Genomic DNA, 19458 nt, shown 5'->3' on the forward strand with positions numbered 1-19458 from the left:
ACCTCTGAAGGGGTAGGCTACACACGGGGCTAGCACAGATGTTAGATACGTGCGTGACTCACCGTCTGCTAGGTAAAAGAGCGTGAAAAAGGAGCGCGTTTGTTTGGCAACACCCCCGCCAAAAGAAGATTTGTACGCTGTCTGAGGAGACAGGACAACAGTAGAAGGGAACACTGTTTGAGGGAACAGGCCCCAGTAAACCAGTAAAAGAGAAAAAAGAGAAAAAGCTTTCAGAGGTAACAGGGAATACGAACTTGAAACGCTGTGAAGTAAATTGCGTGTGAAACGACAAGAAGTACAGAATTCACCCACTCGCTCTCCACGAAAAGCACGTACAAGGAAATGGTGTTCAACACGTACCTTTTATGCAGGCCTACACGTCCAGCGTCACTTACGCGGCGTGCACGCGCTAGGGCCATTTCCACCAATTAAACGCTTTGTCACTTCTGCGTGTAGGGCCATTTCCACCAATTACACGCTTTGTCACTTCTGCGTGTAGGTCCATTTTCACCAATTACACGCTTTGTCACTGCCCCATGTATGCGCTAGGCCCATTCCCACCAATTACACGCTTTGACACTCGGACGTGTCTTTCATTTTTTTCACACGCAACATTTTCCAACGTGTGCCCAATTCAATGTGCACGTGACTTCATAGACGCACATACGCTGGCGACGCATTTACGCGCTAATGGCCTTTACTCGAATTACACGCAGACGTGTTGGATTTTCACGTGCCAAATCACTCCGTATCAAGCTGGCCACGCGTTTACACACGGAAGACCACGCTCCTGCCCAGAAGGACACATTACTGCCCCCCAGAGCCCTGAGCACGCTCCCACCTGCCATCTGCTGCTGCCTGACTGCCTGCTGTCCACGTGCCCTGCCATTTGCTGCCTGCACATCAGCCAGGGGTGCTGTTGCTGTGACCACCCCTGCTGGAACCGAAGACTCCCGACTGATTTTCCATCGCCCCACAGCCCAGCCCCAGGACCCAGTTGCCCACCCACTCCTGCCTCTGGGGTTGCCATGTCGGGCACTGCAATATCTGGCACCAGTGGCAACCCCCGGCCATGGAGGCAGAGGGGCACCAGCTTCACTGCCACCGAAGCTGGTGTCCTGGTGGAGCATGTCCTGGGGCAGTATGATGTCCTCTTCGGAAGGTTGCGCGCCGACAAGGAAGGACAGACTCGGATCTGGATGGACATCGTGACTGCCATCAACGCGGAGGAGGTGGCAGTCCGCGACTACGAGCGTGTCAGGAAGCGCTGGGAGGACTTCAGGTCCAGGACCCTCAACAAGTCCCGGCGCCTCCTGAAGGCAGCGGATGCTAAGGGGCGCCGGGGCCACTTGTCGGAAGATCAGATGAGGGTCCTGGAACGCATATCCCCAGCGCTCCACGTCCAGGTCCTTGAGAGGCAGACCCGTCTGGAGTCGAGCGGTAAGTGTACATGCATACTGATTGTAAGCTGTGCGTGTGGTGTGCCAGGAGTGTGCAGGTTGAACATGTATTTTTATGTGGCCAAGTAGGAGGGGTGTACAGGGCCGTGAGGGTGACACATGCGAGGGGTCTCATGTGTGACACATGGATGGTGCTTGTGTGTGTGGGCTTGCATGGCACAGGATGTGGAGGAATGATTGTCAGGTGTGACATGGATGTCGATCAAAACAATGCGACAGTTGGCGGAGGTGTACACATGCATGCAAGTTTGGTGTTGTGTGTGCATGTGTAGTGTACTCCCTATGTTGCATGTGATGTGTGGATGACCTTTGGCTGCTCATGCTGTTGTATGTGAATGGATGGTGCTGGCTGTTGCATTATGGCTGTGGTATGGCTCATGTGTGCAAGTTGAAATGACATGTGTGTTGGGGATTGTGATGCCATGTCTGAGGTTTACCAATGCCACTCATGTATAACTGTCATGTGTGTATGAGTCCATTTTACAGTGCCCTGATGCCTGTGTTTTCTTTCTCCCTGTCTGCAGCGTCAACTGATGAAGAGGGCGGAGAAGGTGCTGTGGAGCACAGCGGCAGGGGTCGCACCACCAGCCGGAGACACAAGGCCCGGATCCCCTCCCAGGTTGTGATCTTGTCGGGGAGTGAGGAGTCCGGTGCCGCGTCCCAGGCCGCAGCTGTCGAGGAGAGGTCCAAGAGGCGGAGGTTGGAGTTGGACTCCTCGGCAGCAGAAGGGGCAGCTGGGACCCCACAGGGCCCAACGGGGGAAGATGGCACGGAGTCATCCAGTTGGTGGGGGGTTTGGTGGAGGAGGAGGCCGTGCAAGCGACAGTGGCGGGGTCTGGAGGTGGGGATTCCACTGGTGCTAGTGGTGCAGTGCAGGATCAGGGACAGGAGGCAGCACAGGCCGCCGCGGAGGTGCCTGTGTGCAATCCTGTCCCTGCTCCTGTCACTGCATCATCTTGCACCAGCGGGGATGCCTACCTCCAGACCCGTTCTCAGGGAGAGGATTGGCTTACGACACCTGGCCTTCCACTCCCTGCGGATGTGGCTATCCTGCACCAGGTTGTGCCTGTCCAGGGTGGGGTGGCGTTGCGTCAACGGGCCATGCGAGCTGACCTGCAGTCTTTTCATGATGAGTCTGCACGTCTTCTCGCATGGCTCGTTGACTGCGTTGACCCACTGGGACAGCTCACCAGGGCAGGATTCCTCCGTTTCCTGGACCTTGTTCCGACCCCCTTCTCCACAGAACACCCTATGCCCCAGTCATCCTCCATGCCATCTTCCCACCCATGTGTCACCTGGGTGCCCTGTGGAGCTGCCTCCGACCGTGCGGCCAGGCTGGTGGACAACAGATCCCTGCCACAGTCGGGAGTCGGACGTCCAGCAGGGGTGGCCACGTCAACGACTGCACCCCAGCTGGAGGAGGATGTGCAAGCACCATCGGACAGGGCACATGGACAGCAGCAGCTGCAGCATCAGGAGGCTGTAGGTGGGAGCCACGATAGCTCCGGGCCTTCAACATCAGAGGGGCAGGCATCGGCCAGAGGGCAGGAGGTCCCTGGACGGGAAGTGTCTTCCGTGTGGCAGCGGTTGGGCCACGCCATAGATGCGGAGCGGCGGCAGGCAGAAGAGGCGCGGCTCACGATGGTCAGGGCGGAAAACTCCATGCGGAGGGCCCTGAGGCGGGCCGAGTGCCTCGAGGCAATCCGCAGGGAGTTGGAGGTGAACATGTCGGTGTCCCTGTGGACCCTCGGGGCCATGGAACAGGACCGCCTCCGGGACATAGACGAGGAGTTCGATGATGCCCTGGCCCGGAACACCACTAAGTGAGCCGCTGGACTGGCCCGCCGCCATTGTATATAGTTATTTAGTGATAGGTTTCCTTTCCAGTTTATTTTTCTTTGGAGTCGACGGACACTGCTCCACCTTTTGTATATAGTTCCATTTTAGATAGGTTTTTTGGTAGGTTTCATTTCTTCTCTTGGGATGAATACTTTGTACATAGTTGGACTTTGGATTTGGATATTTTTTTGACTGTTAATATTTTTTCCCATGGAGCAATGGTTTTCTATTTCTTTTTTAGCTTCATTTACTTTTCATGGACTTGAACTTTGGAAGATATTTTTTCATATTGTCATTTATTGATTTCATTTTGAATAGAGACAGCCTGCTTAATTTTTAAATTCTTTTACTTGTGTATTTTGGTTGATTTTGATAGCCATTGCTGTTGTTTTTAATACATTATTTTTTATTTTTTCATTCTTCAATGTGTGGTTTCATCTCATTGTTTTCATGCATGTCATGATATGGGTTTTCAGGTTCCCTTGCAACCATTGTGTGTGTGTGAGACACATGTGTTGATTTACATTGTTTCCATTGGAGTAGTATCATGGGCACATGTAATACTTGGTTGTGTCTTTGGGCTGTGGTGCTGGCCATGAGGCACATGCTTGAGGATTGTCAGGGCCTGTGGGCAGGGGGACATGAGTGGGGGCCTGGTGGAGGGTGCCCCTGGTGGCTGGGGGGTGGGGGTGGTGGTAGACATGAGTGGGGCCTGGTGGAGGGTGCCCCTGGTGGCTGGGGGTGGGGGTGGTGGGAGACATGGATGGGGGACAGGTGGAGGGTGCCCCTGCACTGCTGGGGGGTGGGGGTGGTGGGAGACATGGATGGGGGCCTGATGGAGGGTGTCCCTGGTGGCTGGGGGGTGGGGGTGATAGGGGACATGAGTGGGGGCCTGGTGGAGGGTGCCACTGCACTGCTGGGGGGTGGGGGTGGTGGGAGACATGGATGGGGGCCTGGTGGAGGGTGCCCCTGGTGGCGGGGGTGTGGGGGTGATAGGGGACATGAGTGGGGGACTGGTGGAGGCTGCCCCTGCACTGCTGGGGGGTGGGGGTGGTGGGAGACATGGGTGGGGGCCTGGTGGAGGGTGCCCCTGGTGGCTGGGGGGTGGGGGTGGTGGGAGACATGGATGGGGGCCTGGTGGAGGGTGCCCCTGGTGGCGGGGGGTGGGGGTGATAGGGGACATGAGTGGGGGCCTGGTGGAGGCTGCCCCTGCACTGCTGGGGGGTGGGGGTGGTGGGAGACATGGATGGGGGCCTGGTGGAGGGTGCCCCTGGTGGCTGGGGGGTGGGGGTGATAGGGGACATGGATGGGGGCCTGGTGGAGGGTGCCCCTGCACTGCTGGGGGGTGGGGGTGGTGGGAGACATGGATGGGGGCCTGGTGGAGGGTGCCCCTGCACTGCTGGGGGTGGGGGTGGTGGGAGACATGGATGGGGGCCTGGTGGAGGGTGCCCCTGGTGGCTGGGGGGTGGGGGTGATAGGGGACATGGATGGGGGCCTGGTGGAGGGTGACCCTGCACTGCTGGGGGGTGGGGGTGGTGGGAGACATGGATGGGGGCCTGGTGGAGGGTGCCCCTGGTGGCTGGGGGGTGGGGGTGATAGGGGACATGGATGGGGGCCTGGTGGAGGGTGCCCCTGCACTGCTGGGGGTGGGGGTGGTGGGAGACATGGATGGGGGCCTGGTGGAGGGTGCCCCTGCACTGCTGGGGGGTGGGGGTGGTGGGAGACATGGATGGGGGCCTGGTGGAGGGTGCCCCTGGTGGCTGGGGGTGATAGGGGACATGGATGGGGGCCTGGTGGAGGGTGGCCCTGCACTGCTGGGGGGTGGGGGTGGTGGGAGACATGGATGGGGGCCTGGTGGAGGGTGCCCCTGGTGGCTGGGGGGTGGGGGTGGTGGTAGACATGAGTGGGGCCCTGGTGGAGGGTGCCCCTGCACTGCTGGGTGGTGGGCTGGTGGGAAACATGGATGGGGGCCCGGTGCAGGCTGCCCCTGCACTGATGGGGGGTGGGGGTGGTGGGAGACATGAGTGGGGGCCTGGTGGAGGCTTCCCCTGGTGGCTGGAGGGTGGGGGTGATAGGGGACATGGATGGGGGCCTGGTGGAGGGTGCCCCTGCACTGCTGGGGGGTGGGGGTGCTGGGAGACATGGATGGGGGCCTGGTGGATGGTGCCCCTGGTGGTTGGGGGAGGGGGTGGTGGTAGACATGAGTGGGGTCCTGGTGGAGGGTGCCCCTGCACTGCTGGGGGTTGGGAGTGGTGGGAAACATGGATGGGGGCCTGGTGGAGGGTGCCCCTGGTGGCTGGGGGGTGGGGGTGATAGGGGACATGGGCGTGGGCCTGGTGGAGGCTGCCCCTGCACTGCTGGGGGGTGGGGGTGGTGGGAGACATGGGTGGGGGCCTGGTGGAGGGTGCCCCTGCACTGCTGGGGGGTGGGGGTGGTGGGAGACATGGGTGGGGGCCTGGTGGAGGGTGCCCCTGGTGGCTGGGGGGTGGGGGTGATAGGGGACATGAGTGGGGGCCTGGTGGAGGGTGCCCCTGCACTGCTGGGGGGTGGGGGTGGTGGGAGACATGGATGGGGGCCTGGTGGAGGGTGCCCCTGCACTGCTGGGGGGTGGGGGTGATAGGGGACATGGGTGGGGGCCTGGTGGAGGCTGCCCCTGGTGACTGGGGGTGTGGGGTTATAGGTGACATGAGTGGGGGCCTGGTGGAGGCTGCCCCTGGATGCTGGGGGGTGGGGGTGATAGGGGACATGAGTGGGGGCCTGGTGGAGGGTGCCCCTGGTGGCTGGGGGGTGGGGGTGATAGGGGACATGGATGGGGGCCTGGTGGAGGGTGCCCCTGTACTGCTGGGGGTTGGGGGTGGTGGCAGACATGGATGGGGGCCTGGTGGAGGGTGCCCCTGGTGGCTGGGGGGTGGGGGTGGTGGTAGACATGAGTGGGGTCCTGGTGGAGGGTGCCCCTGCACTGCTGGGTCGTGGGGGTGGTGGGAAACATGGATGGGGGCCTGGTGGAGGCTGCCCCTGCACTGCTGGGGGGTGGGGGTGGTGGGAGACATGAGTGGGGGCCTGGTGGAGGCTGCCCCTGGTGGCTGGGGGGCGATAGGGGACATGAGTGGGGGCTTGGTGGAGGGTGCCCCTGCACTGCTGGGGGGTGGGGGTGGTGGGAGACATGGATGGGGGCCTGGTGGAAGGTGCCCCTGCACTGCTGGGGGGTGGGGGTGATAGGGGACATGGGCGGGGGCCTGGTGGAGGCTGCCCCTGGATGCTGGGGGTGATAGGGGACATGAGTGGGGGGCTGGTGGAGGGTGCCTCTGGTGGCGGGGGGGTGGGGGTGATAAGGGACATGAGTGGGGGCCTGGTGGAGGCTGCCCCTGAACTGCTGGGGGGTGGGGGTGGTGGGAGACATGGGTGGGGGCCTGGTGGAGGCTGCCCCTGCACTGCTGGGGGGTGGGGGTGGTGGGAGACATGGATGGGGGCCTGGTGGAGGGTGCCCCTGGTGGCGGGGGGGTGGGGGTGATAGGGGACATGAGTGGGGGCCTGGTGGAGGCTGCCCCTGCACTGCTGGGGGGTGGGGGTGGTGGGAGACATGGGTGGGGGCCTGGTGCAGGGTGCCCCTGGTGGCTGGGGGGTGGGGGTGGTGGGAGACATGGATGGGGGCCTGGTGGAGGGTGCCCCTGGTGGCGGGGGGTGGGGGTGATAGGGGACATGAGTGGGGGCCTGGTGGAGGCTGCCCCTGCACTGCTGGGGGGTGTGGGTGGTGGGAGACATGGATGGGGGCCTGGTGGAGGGTGCCCCTGGTGGCTGGGGGATGGGGGTGATAGGGCACATGGATGGGGGCCTGGTGGAGGGTGCCCCTGCACTGCTGGGGGGTGGGGGTGGTGGGAGACATGGATGGGGCCTGGTGGAGGGTGCCCCTGCACTGCTGGGGGGTGGGGGTGGTGGGAGACATGGATGGGGGCCTGGTGGAGGGTTCCCCTGGTGGCTGGGGGGTGGGGGTGATAGGGGACATGAGTGGGGGCCTGGTGGAGGCTGCCCCTGCACTGCTGGGGGGTGGGGGTGGTGGGAGACATGGGTGGGGGCCTGGTGGAGGGTGCCCCTGGTGGCTGGGGGGTGGGGGTGGTGGGAGACATGGATGGGGCCTGGTGGAGGGTGCCCCTGGTGGCGGGGGGTGGGGGTGATAGGGGACATGAGTGGGGGCCTGGTGGAGGCTGCCCCTGCACTGCTGGGGGGTGGGGGTGGTGGGAGACATGGATGGGGGCCTGGTGGAGGGTGCCCCTGCACTGCTGGGGGGTGGGGGTGGTGGGAGACATGGATGGGGGCCTGGTGGAGGGTGCCCCTGGTGGCTGGGGGGTGGGGGTGATAGAGGACATGGATGGGGGCCTGGTGGAGGGTGCCCCTGCACTGCTGGGGGGTGGGGGTGGTGGGAGACATGGATGGGGGCCTGGTGGAGGGTGCCCCTGGTGGCTGGGGGGTGGGGGTGGTGGTAGACATGAGTGGGGGCCTGGTGGAGGATGCCCCTGCACTGCTGGGGGGTGGGGGTATGGGAGACATGGATGGGGGCCTGGTGGAGGGTGCCCCTGGTGGCAGGGGGGTGGGGTGGTAGGGGACATGAGTGGGGCCTGGTGGAGGCTGCCCCTGCACTGCTGGGGGGTGTGGGTGGTGGGAGACATGGATGGGGGCCTGGTGGATGGTGCCCCTGGTGGTGGGGGGGTGGGGGTGGTGGGAGACATGGATGGGGGCCTGGTGGTGGATGCCTCTGGTGGCGGGGGGTGGGGCTGATAGGGGACATGAGTGGGGGCCTGGTGGAGGCTGCCCCTGCACTGCTGGGGGGTGGGGGTGGTGGGAGACATGGGTGGGGGCCTGGTGGAGGGTGCCCCTGGTGGCTGGGGGGTGGGGGTGGTGGGAGACATGGATGGGGGCCTGGTGGCGGGTACCCCTCGATGCTGGGGGGTGGGGGTGGTGGGAGACATGAGTGGGGGCCTGGTGGAGGCTGCCCCTGCACTGCTGGGGGGTGGGGGTGGTGGGAGACATGGGTGGGGGCCTGGTGGAGGCTGCCCCTGCACTGCTGGGGGGTGAGGGTGCATGGGAACATGAGCAGGTGTGCAGGGTAGTCCCCTGTTTTGTAGGCTGCCTGCAGGGGCCGTGGAGGGTGTACAGGGAACACCTGTGAGGACCCACCCAGCCTAATCGCGTGTGTAACTTCCCACGCACCCCTGTAATACACGTACCCAGCCGAATCGTGTGTAGAACTTCCTGTGTACCCCTGTAATACACGTACCCAGCCAAATCGCGTGTGATAATTCCCGCGTACCCCTGTGATACACGTGCCCTGGCTAATCGCGTGTAAAACTTCACACGTACACCTGTAATACACGTACCCTGGCCAATCGCGTGTAGAACTTCCCACGCACCCCTGTAATACACGTACCAAGCCAAATCGCATGTGATAATTCCCGCGCACCCCTGTAATACACGTACCTGGCCAAATCGCATGTGAGAATTCCCGCGCACTCCTGTAATACACGTACCCAGCCGAATCGCGTGTAGAACTTCCCGTGTACCCCTGTAATACACGTACCCAGCCAAATCGCGTGTGATAATTCCCGCGTACCCCTGTGATACACGTGCCCTGGCTAATCACGTGTAAAACTTCAAGCGTACCCCTGTAATACACGTACCCTGGCCAATCGCGTGTAGAACTTCCCGCGTACCCCTGTAATACACGTACCCTGGCTAATCGCGTGTATAACTTCACGCGTACCCCTGATATGCACGTTACCCGCTTTGCGTTCCTTGTTTGGCAGCCCTGTAGACTGGTCCAGGGTTAGCGCAGCCCTTTGCGATGATTTAGCGATTTTGATGGCTTTTCCTTGCGCGAGGGCGTTCTTGGGGGCGTTACTGGCGCTGCTGCAGGGTCGCTGCGATACTCTGCGCCACGGCTGGTTTGGGAGCCTAAAATCCATGAATACGCTGTGCGCTGAAATCGGTTTTAGCGCACGTGCCTGGCGCAGACAATCGCACGCGGACACTCTGCGCCAGCCGCTTGCGACACTTTTCTCCGAAATTCTATGAATTACCCTGTCTGTCAATACTCTCAATAACCAAAATAAATAATTCTTTCTTGTCTCTTGAACACAATTCTATTCTCTTGTCACTCGATACTTCACTTTTTCTTTAGTCAAATATACATAACATACATAACATACATACACAACATATAGACAAGACTGGCTGACCCACATACATCTCCTTGCCGACGCTCCTCGTGGCTTCTTATTGCCCCTAATTTACTCCTGATAAGGAGTGTTAAATATATTCCTTAAGAGACCTGTCTGTTTGTCTCCTATATATCTACTATATAGGATAAAATATTTTATTCTATCGTTCTTGAACGGAGGTCTCTGAGCTAACCTATGGATCGCTTTTCGCCCATATATCTCTTTTCAATACTCCTTATTACTATCCTACTACCCAACCAACCCTCCGTTATTCTTTCCCATTGTTAGTTTCCCCATGCATGCAGGATCACATTCCTCAATCTACTTACCATTCGTTTTTCAACTTCTGACTCTCGGGATCATCACCTCCTCAACCAGCCGCTTCAGCCTTCATTCTGCTCAGCTTCCCATAGAATTCGGGAGGAGATTTCCGCTTGAAAATGAGGCACACGTCCCTCCTGTTCTTGCAAGTTTTTATCCTTAAACTAGCGGCTGGTATCTACAGGGAGCTTCACGTTCTTCCAGCTAAATGGCGCAGGACGTCCGAATTACCGGGAACCCAAAGCTTACTAGATCGATGGGTCTTTAACCATCACCTCTGCTACCAAGTGAACTCTTATACCCAGGAGGCCTTTAAGATGAGGTAGCAATACCCAGAGGTGCATGGGGATGCAGAAATTACTCACACATCAATAATCAAAATGACTCAGGGAGTTGGCAAAGTTTCTGTTTTATTATCAGTTATCTAAAACAGAGAGTTTAACAGGCATCATCCGAATTCACACAGCTCGATCTCGAAACATTTCATAAAAAACTGCTCTTTTATAACAAAAATGTGTCATTGCTGCCATCATACTATGTGGAAAACTACAAAACTTTTGAATAACAGTGATTGGCTTTCATGGAAGATCTAGGTATACGTTCTATATAGCCGTAGGTTATTACTGGGTATCTAAGTCAATGGGCATCTAAGCCCATCCCAAATAACTGGTCATCATGATCGTCACTAAATACACAACGATCAATTGGTCCTTCAAACTATAGGGCTCTTCATTACACAACCCTCTATGATTGATGTGGCACTCTTGTCCCCTTTTGGAATATTTCTCATGCTAGCAGCACGCACGCTACCATTCCAGGTACATGGAGTCTCGGCATGATCAGGCCTCCCCACCAATTAGCCCACCATCCATTAACACTCCTACAGTCCGTCAAACAATTAAGCTTTGAACTTGGCCTTGTAGATGTTTCCTTCATCTGAGAAATGAAGGGAGTGCAGCTCCTCTCTGTCCTCCGAGTTTTGTTACAGCTTGACCCAAGCTATTTCGATCTCACCCATGTGACTTGGAGACCACTCTTTTGAGTTATTTGCAGCATTTAATCCTATTAAATGATGAACTTTTGACACCTTCAGTGTTTTTCATACTGCTTCAAACAAGAGGGTGTCCTTCTCTCACATTCGTTGTAGCCTTTTGACAGGCATCCATTTCACTGTGGCCTTGTTTACTTGGTCCTGGGCCAGCCCAACCTTTCTCGAAACTCGCCTTGCCATCAGTAATTTCCAACTACGCCACACATTTTGAAAGTCCTTTTTCTTATTCACAGAGTTCACAAACCTGCTAAAGTTTGTTGTGGAACATCCAGGTTCTAAAGAATCCTGTGTATATACATTGGCACATCGCCACAATCTAATTCACTATGTAGCCAGCCTTAAGGATTCTTTTCCCTACTTGTGTTTCTGCAAATGTACACGTGTAAAATGACTTACTATAATCTTCAGCATTTCTATAGCATGAGCATCTTCATCTCGAGCCCGAAATGATACTCATCTTTACCATCTTCTCTTCATTTCTTAGAGAATGCTTATGTTTTTGTTTTCCTCATTCGTCTTCTGGATGCGTCAGCCCTCACTTCGTATGATTTCATCAAGTTACTCTTCTGTTCAAATGAACATTTCTTCTGGTACCTCTTCCAAAAGAACACTATGGGCATCATTATGAGTTTGGAGGTAGGCATACCCTTATTGCTGCCTCCAAACTCGGGTCTGGGTCCGTGGTCCCTGAATGGGGAAATACCAGGCCATTCCAACCTTGGAGGGCACAGTATTTCCCCATTCAGAGAACCTGGATCCGGACCATCCCCTTTTGAGCCACTATAGGGCTCAATGGTAATGGGGAGCATGATAACAATGGGCCCGTTAATGACGCACCCGTTGTTAGAATGCTGGGCCATTCGCGAGACCAGCTAAGGACGTCTGGTAAAACCAGACGTCCAGAGCTGGTCCCGCGAGCGGCCCTCGTAATAGGGCGGTATGGGGTTACCAGCTCCAGCACCCTTACCGGCTCTGTTAACCCCTTACTGCCCACCTCGCAATGAGGCCCTATGTCTTTGTTCATTTTTGCAGGGTTTCCTCAATGGATACCTTGTCTCAAAGGTTCTCTGCGGCATTGGGATTCTTACCGGAATTTTACATGTTGTCATCTGTGGTTCCCAACATATAGGCAACATTGGCGCAGAGCTTTGAGTGAGGATGTCTGACTTCACCTCTACAAATGTTACTGAGTATCCCATCAGGATTGTGGAGCTTTTCTCAATAGCGAAGGCATCAGCAGCAAGAGCTTGTTCGCATGCAAACTGCCCTTGCATAATTGAATCCAGTGTACCACTGTAGCCCATTGTACTTTTCTGTGTTAGCACAGCGGTCATGAATGTACCATCTGAAAAGATATAGCATTCATGTGTGTAGTCTGCGGTGGCAAGAACTGGGGCTCTGGAAATCACTTCTTTTAAATCATTAAAATTCTTTTACCATGTCTGCTGCCCATTCTAAATTATAGTCACCTTTTTGTCCCTCTTTGAGAACCTGCAAGAGCGGTTGTCTATATGCTGCATAGACCAAAATCCATGCCCTGCAATAATTACATAACCTCAAGAATTTCTTCATGTCTTTTACTGTGACTGGTTTGGGAATGGCGTGCACAGTGGCTGAACTATTTGATATTATCCTCTTGCTGTCTGCTGAGATGAACTGTCCTAAGTAAAGTACCTCAAGCTGACAATATTGGAGTTTGGCTTTGTTCACCTTGTATCCCTTGCGGGCAAATAGTTGTAGAAGGGTAATGGCATCTTTATGATAATTCAGCTCAATGTCACTGCAAACTAATAACTCATCCACGTACTGGATGGCGGTGCTGGGCACGTGGATGTTGCCTATGTCTGTGTGTAATATCTGTTGAATATGCTTGGGCTCTCGCAATAACCTTGGGACAAACAAGTGTGTTTGTAGCATTTTCTGCTATGTGTGAATGCTGTGAGGTACTGACTGTCACAGTGTAAGGGTATTGAAGATAAGGTGTTATTTAAGTCAATCACTGTGAAATGTGTTACTTCTTTAGGATTGCTGCACAAAATGTTGCTGGGTTTGTAACTAAAGGACATTCTTTCTGTAATACGTCATTAAGTGGGCATATATCCTCTATCATTCTCCAATTACCCCCATTGCCTTGTTGAAATGGTATGTGGCAGTATTACAAGGTGAGGTAGAGTGTACTATGATATATTGGTGGAGTAGAGCCGGTTGTGTCTTTTATCTCCTCTCCTGCTTCCCTTGATAATGGGTACTGTTTTACCCGGGGTAATACCGCTCCAGGTTTTAGCGTGATCTGTACTGGGGACACTTCCTTAAGTAGCCCTTTGTCATGTGGGTTGGAAGTCCATAACTGAACCGGTACAGACTGTACAGCGGCCTGGATAAAGGGAGGCAGTGCAACAATGGGCATTAAGTGGCTCTGCACTCTTCTGTGCTGTGTCCTCTTCTGGGCTGAGGGTCACTGACAAGACTGGACACACAAGTGCCATCTGTGGGCTGTGTTAGTCAGGATAGGTATTTGTTCCCAGGAATTAAAAGGGGTTTCCCCCACAACTGTAGCCCCTTACAACGGGGCCACTGCGCCACTGGGTGCCCCATTAAAGGGCTTCATGTTTCCTGCCTGCTGGAAGTTGTTGTGGGACAGGTATTGTTGCATCGCCTGCTGGGGGTGTCAATGTGAGGGAAACCCTGGTATCTGTGGGGGAAACTGTGTGTACGCTTGGTGTATCTCATGAGTTCATCATAGGTCATTCTGGGAGTTGGCCCTTGAGCAGCCCCTTGGGGCCGTGCACCATAGTTTTGTTGGCCATAAACATAACCCATTCCTTGTCTGCTCCTGCACTTCCCACAATTCCAACAAACATCCTCCTCATGGTCCCATTCCTCTGAACCGTCCCCCCTTGATCCTCTGAAACTACCTCTTCCTCGCTGCTGCCCTCTGTGCCACCGTGGCCCAGGGATATGTGGGATTCCACCCCACTGCCCTTGCCCTCCTTCAGCCCACACTGCGGCTATTCAGGCATGGTATTCTCCAAAGGCGGCTCCCACTAGGCCACTCAGCTTATGCATTTTGGGGCTGGTCAATGTAGGTGGCCACGCCTCTTGCAAAGAGGTTGCCTCAATACCTCCACAGGGACGGGGCGATGGGATCACGTCACCAGGGTCGCCAAACGAAGACAAGTCCCTTTTAACGCAGGCTCCAGGATGAATACATTCCTCTAGGTAAATAATCCAGGAGATAGCTTGCAAAGATTACAAGGTTTCAATGTACAGAATACAAAATATCAGCAAAGTACTCAGATGCTCGAGAACATTCCGGTTAATCATAAGAAAGGCAGAGTGGCATCAAAACATATAGTACAATGTAACACCACTGATTGGCAAGTCTATATAGATATGCCTACTCCATAGGGGATGCCAGACTACAATTGGTTAGTTCCTTCACTGTTGGTCAGGTTCCACGTGAATCAGCAGGGCTCATCTTGTTGTCTGGTGAAGGTCAGGTCGCTCATAAAATACATTGTTACATCTGAACTAGCACACTAAGCCTACTACTTTATCACTGCGGTGTGTACCAGGGCGGCTCAGGGATAGGTGCCACGGGGAAGGGTGGATGAAATGCAGTGAAACTGACCCACACATTCTGGGCTTCAGTGATACCACTCCTCTTGCACCCAAGGTCTCCACCCTGGTTTTGATCTATAATTTATCCCTCCCTGTACCTCGTATTATAAAGGATGTATTTTAGGCTGGGAGGTGAAACTGTTGCACATGTTTTAGATCTTTTATGGGCACCTGATTTGTGCTAGGACAGGGGCCACTCGTTTATCATGGAATGCAAGGGTATGGCGGTCAGGTCATTGGTGTGGTGCTGGCTTTCAGCTAGCTGGGTGGGAGTTAGAAGCCGAATGCCAGCTTAGTGGAGATGAATGGGCACTGCGCGGAGACTCATGTTGTCTCACGCTCTTGCAAGGTGCATTCCTCTGAAAGATACTAAATATTTGCAACATTAGAGGGACATGGGAGAAGTGGACCTCCGTGAGAACTGGCGGTGCTGATTAATTCTGCCTTAATGATGTTGGTCCTAGTGAAATCTTTCCATGGAGCTCAACTGGTGCAGAGCGGTCATGCAAGCCTGCGCTTTTATCATCACTACAAAATGGCGTTTCTTTATATGTTTTTCCTAATGCCATGCATCTACTGTTTGCGCTATATTGCTTTCACATCAAGTTTCATGGTGTGGTTCTCTCCCCCCTTGTACACTATACTGTCTCATCAGGGATTTTCATCGCCTAAAAGCACTTAGGGGGTGGGATATACTCATTTCCATCCCACCAACATGGAAACAATATCACACAAAAAGGGAAAGGAGGGAACAGACCTCAGTATCCCAGCCCCTCCATCTGCAGGGATTGCAATATGTACTGAGTCCAGTGTGTCCCCACCACTCTGCACACAGCGGACTGAAAGCAAAGAGTAAGGGGGCAATGAAATGCTGCATTAAAGGGACCGTTTGTGTCTATTGTCTCCTGTTTGTGATGGACAGAATTCATACAATGATTGCAATGTCATTTCCTGTTTTTTTAATGTCTTTGGATTTCTGTTGGAGTAAAGTGGCAGTGCAGTGGGACTAACAATCTTCTTATGTATAATACACATTTCTGTTCACACAGTTTTCAAAAGAAGTACTCGATTGACACATGGAGCAGGCCCCTGTGATGGCATTTTGTTGGTCCTCTTCCGTGGCCATTGGCAAAGAGTGTGCGACAGCCAGTGGGATATGAAGGATGCCGCTGTGGCCTGCAGAGAGCTGGGGTGCGGCGTGCCGTACTCAGCTAACTTCGCACCCATCCCCTTACAACAGTTACCTGAAAAAGTGCACATGACTGATGTCCAGTGCAGAGGAGACGAGCGGTGCCTGGCAGAGTGTCCCTACAGCACCAATGTCCCAAACTATTGTTATGATCGGAGGTATGCAGGCGTCAACTGCACAGGTAAGAGACAAGCCATCATACCTGCATGACATGTGAGCCCCCCCAAAAGTGCATATTATGACCTGGGGCTTCTGGGGGTCTCAGGGAGCAACATGCAGCTGTAGTTCAAATATTGTACTTTGAAGAAAATGCCTTTGGGTAGAAAGTATTAAATACACACTGCACTAGGCCATTGTCCTGATGTGTTAGGAACCTCAGATTCAGGCCCACTTTAGAATTCCAGATATTTAATGTACAGAGAAATTAGATGATACAATAGAATTGAAGTCATCAATACTATTGACCTTAATGCCAAATCATTCTGGATCAATATACTCTGCCAACTTTCCAATGATCAATTACTCCATCCATACAAACCTAAGCAACATTCTGCCTGCTCCTTGCAGCCTGGGGTGGAACGCTTCTAAATACAGAGAGGGAGGAAGAGATGAGCAGAAGTGTACCCCCACCCTTAGAATGAGCATTTACTCCATCCATACAAACCTAGGCAACATTCTGCCTGCTTGATGCAGCCTGGGGTGGAATGCTTCTAATTATAGAGAGGGGGGCTTTATGTATATCACACAGTAGCAGGCCATCTGGCTGTCCAATTACCATTGACCATACTCCAGCTCTATCAGTTGTTATAAGGAGGGAACAAAGGTCTACCCCCTGCATCCAAGGGGCACTTTTCTGTGATCCCCATTTGAGTCAGGACAGTCTTATGGAAACCTCTGAGCGTGGCCAGAAATGTCACAAGTCTCATGATAGACAGACCCTGCTCAATGCTAGCCTGCCTATAATCTTAGCAGCACATCTCTCCCCCTACTCATTTCAGAAAAAGCCTTGGTTCTGGGGGATTATGGGGAAAGTCTATCGCAGCTGGGAAGCTGCCGGATGGCGTGTTCATGATGAAGTGACAGTCCTGCAGGAGTACAAGAGTGATTAGTGAGTAAACCGCCTACTCAGCCATCACACTTCTGTAAACCACCCTTGATGCCAGTGATAAAGGTGAAACAAGCACAGTCATGAGACATTCCTCCCTCACCTTTTGTGTTAATGTGACACAACGGAAGGCTATACCCTGAGAAGAGAGGCATGTGGCCCGATGGAATGCTATACCATGAGAAGAGAGGCATGTGGCCCGATGGAAGGCTATACCCTGGGAAGAGAAGCATGTGGCCCGATGGAAGGCTGTACCCTGAGAAGAGAGGCATGTGGCCCAATGGAAGGCTATACCCTGGGAAGAGAAGCATGTGGCCCGATGGAAGGCTGTACCCCGAGAAGAGAGGCATGTGGCCCTAAGAAGATACGCACATGCGATAATAGTAGCAATCCAAAAAACAACAGTACACTGGTCCAAAATAAAGAATGTACAGGTCAAAGTTCTTTAACAATACTAGAAACCACACTGCAAAAACCCACCCCTGCATACAAAAAACACAGACTGTGCAGAGTATCGAAGGTGCAAGAACTGAGTAATGTAGCAAGGGAAAAGGTGATACATTGCAACAGTGTTACCAAAAGGATGTGCCTTTGTAGAAAAAGGTTCAAATGGCTCGCTTAGCAGTCTCTAGGGTCCCAAAATTGGACCAAAAGTCTGGGACATCTTAACAGTATGTTTCCCAATATTTAGAGGGTTGATGGTGTGGAACCATGCTTCTCGAGGCTGTCTTTGTGGGTCCAACCAGGTGCCAATGTGGCCATTAGAAGTCATAGCTTAGTGTAATTCAAAGGTGTCATTCGAGCAATGCAGTTCGGAGGGCTCCGAAAGTTCAGTTCTCATGTCGATCTGGTTTGAGACATTGGTAACTGCTGGTTCGGTTTGACGCATGATGCAAGCTTAAGTCCAGGCCAAACAATGGTTCGTAGCTGTGATTGTGATCGTCTCATGTCTGGTTTTACAATGATTCAAAGTAGTCCGCAGGCTACCTGGGGGTGGTGGCAAAGAGCTAGCGGGTTTGACTGGCACCTGGTGGTGCCAGAGTGGTTTGAGGTGTGCAGCAACATGCTTCAAAGAGGTAAGAAAAAGAAGCAAACGTAGCACCCATGGATCTAACGGTTCAAAGGCCATTGAACACAGTTGAATTATGATGGTGGTTTGACAATGTCGAAATGTAATATACCATCTGCTTTGCTTCATCTGGTGCCATAAGTCCTCATCCAGTGGCTCAGGGATAATATTACTACTTGGTCCCTTCATTCCCAACTCAGGGGAGGTTAGCTAGCTCCTGTAGGAGTCCTTCAGACCCAGTGAAGGGCCTGGATACCAATACAGCTGGCAGAGAGAGGCGGGTCATGCTCCAACAGGATTCACCTCCAATGTGCCCTGGGGATGGGTATGGAGCAGGGCTCCCCTCTGCCCTGGGCACCCGTGTTCACTTCTGGCAGAAGGCTTTGGAAAGGACTTTTCCAACAACAAGGTCCAAACAAATTCTTCCGCAAGTCCTTGAAGTTTCAAAGTGAATGAAGGAAGGAGTGGGAGACTCCTTCCTTTTAAAGGAAAATGTCCAGGTAGGATTGGACAAAAGCAAGCCTGCTTTGGGAGGGTTGATCCCTGTCAAGGGAATGAGTGGCTTTTGTTTTCGAGCAACATACCCAACATGCTCTTATATGCAAGTAGTGTAGGAGACAGGAGGGAAAGCTACACTCACAGAAACCTGGATGGAAGAACCCTCCCTCCAGTCTACTCTCTTCTGTCCTTCCTCTCTAATCCCACCTTGTCATGAGCTTGTATTTCAAATGTCCTCTGGTATTTAGCACAGCACCACTCTGGTGTGAGGCTGGCCCTTGTGTTTAGGGGGTGCCCTTTTGAAGCTTGTTTCCCCAGGGAGCTCCTGCTGGGTTTAGTTTTCTAGCAACATACCAAACGTGCTCTTATATGCAAATATTGTAGGAGACAGGAGGGAAAGCTACGCTCACAGAAACCTGGATGGAAGAGCCCCTCCTCCAGTCTACCCTCTTCTGTCCTTACTCTCTAATCCCACCTTGTCATGAGCCTGTATTTCAAATGTCCTCTGGTATTTAGCACAGCACCACTCTGGTGTGAGGCTGGCCCTTGTGTTTAGGGGGTGCCCTTTTGAAGCTTGTTTCCCCAGGGAGCTCCTGCTGGGTTTAGTTTTCTAGCAACATACCAAACGTGCTCTTATATGCAAATATTGTAGGAGACAGGAGGGAAAGCTACGCTCACAGAAACCTGGATGGAAGAGCCCTTCCTCCAGTCTACCCTCTTCTGTCCTTACTCTCTAATCCCACCTTGTCATGAGCCTGTATTTCAATGTCCTCTAGTAATTAGCAAAGCACCACACTGGTGTGAGGCTGGCCCTTGTGTTTAGGGCGTGCCCTTTTGAAGCTTGTTTCCCCAGGGAGCTCCTGCTGGGTTTAGTTTTCTAGCAACATACCCACGTGCTCTTATATGCAAGTAGTGTAGGAGACAGTAGGGAAAGATACGCTCACAGAAACCTGGATGGAAGAGCCCTCCCTCCAGTCTACTCTCTTCTGCCCTTCCACTCTAATCCCACCTTGTCATGAGCCTGTATTTCAAAGGTCCTCTGGTAATTAGCAAAGCACCACTCTGGTGTGAGGCTGGCCCTTGTGTTTAGGGG

At 53.9% G+C, this 19458-nt stretch overlaps 1 protein-coding gene across 1 annotated transcript in view; it reads left to right on the top strand.

Moving 5' to 3' along the window:
- LOC138498728 (CD5 antigen-like) overlaps positions 1–19458 on the top strand; it is a 688494-nt gene that overhangs the window by 98716 nt on the left and 570320 nt on the right. The window contains exon 3 of the mRNA XM_069622366.1: positions 15554–15874. Within this exon, the coding sequence (XP_069478467.1) occupies positions 15554–15874 (321 nt within the window). The remainder of the gene's footprint in view (positions 1–15553; positions 15875–19458) is intronic.

The sequence above is a fragment of the Ambystoma mexicanum genome, chromosome 5q, assembly GCF_040938575.1.
Source record: "Ambystoma mexicanum isolate Mex_15411 chromosome 5q, UKY_AmexF1_1, whole genome shotgun sequence".
Taxonomy (NCBI): Eukaryota; Metazoa; Chordata; class Amphibia; order Caudata; family Ambystomatidae; genus Ambystoma; species Ambystoma mexicanum.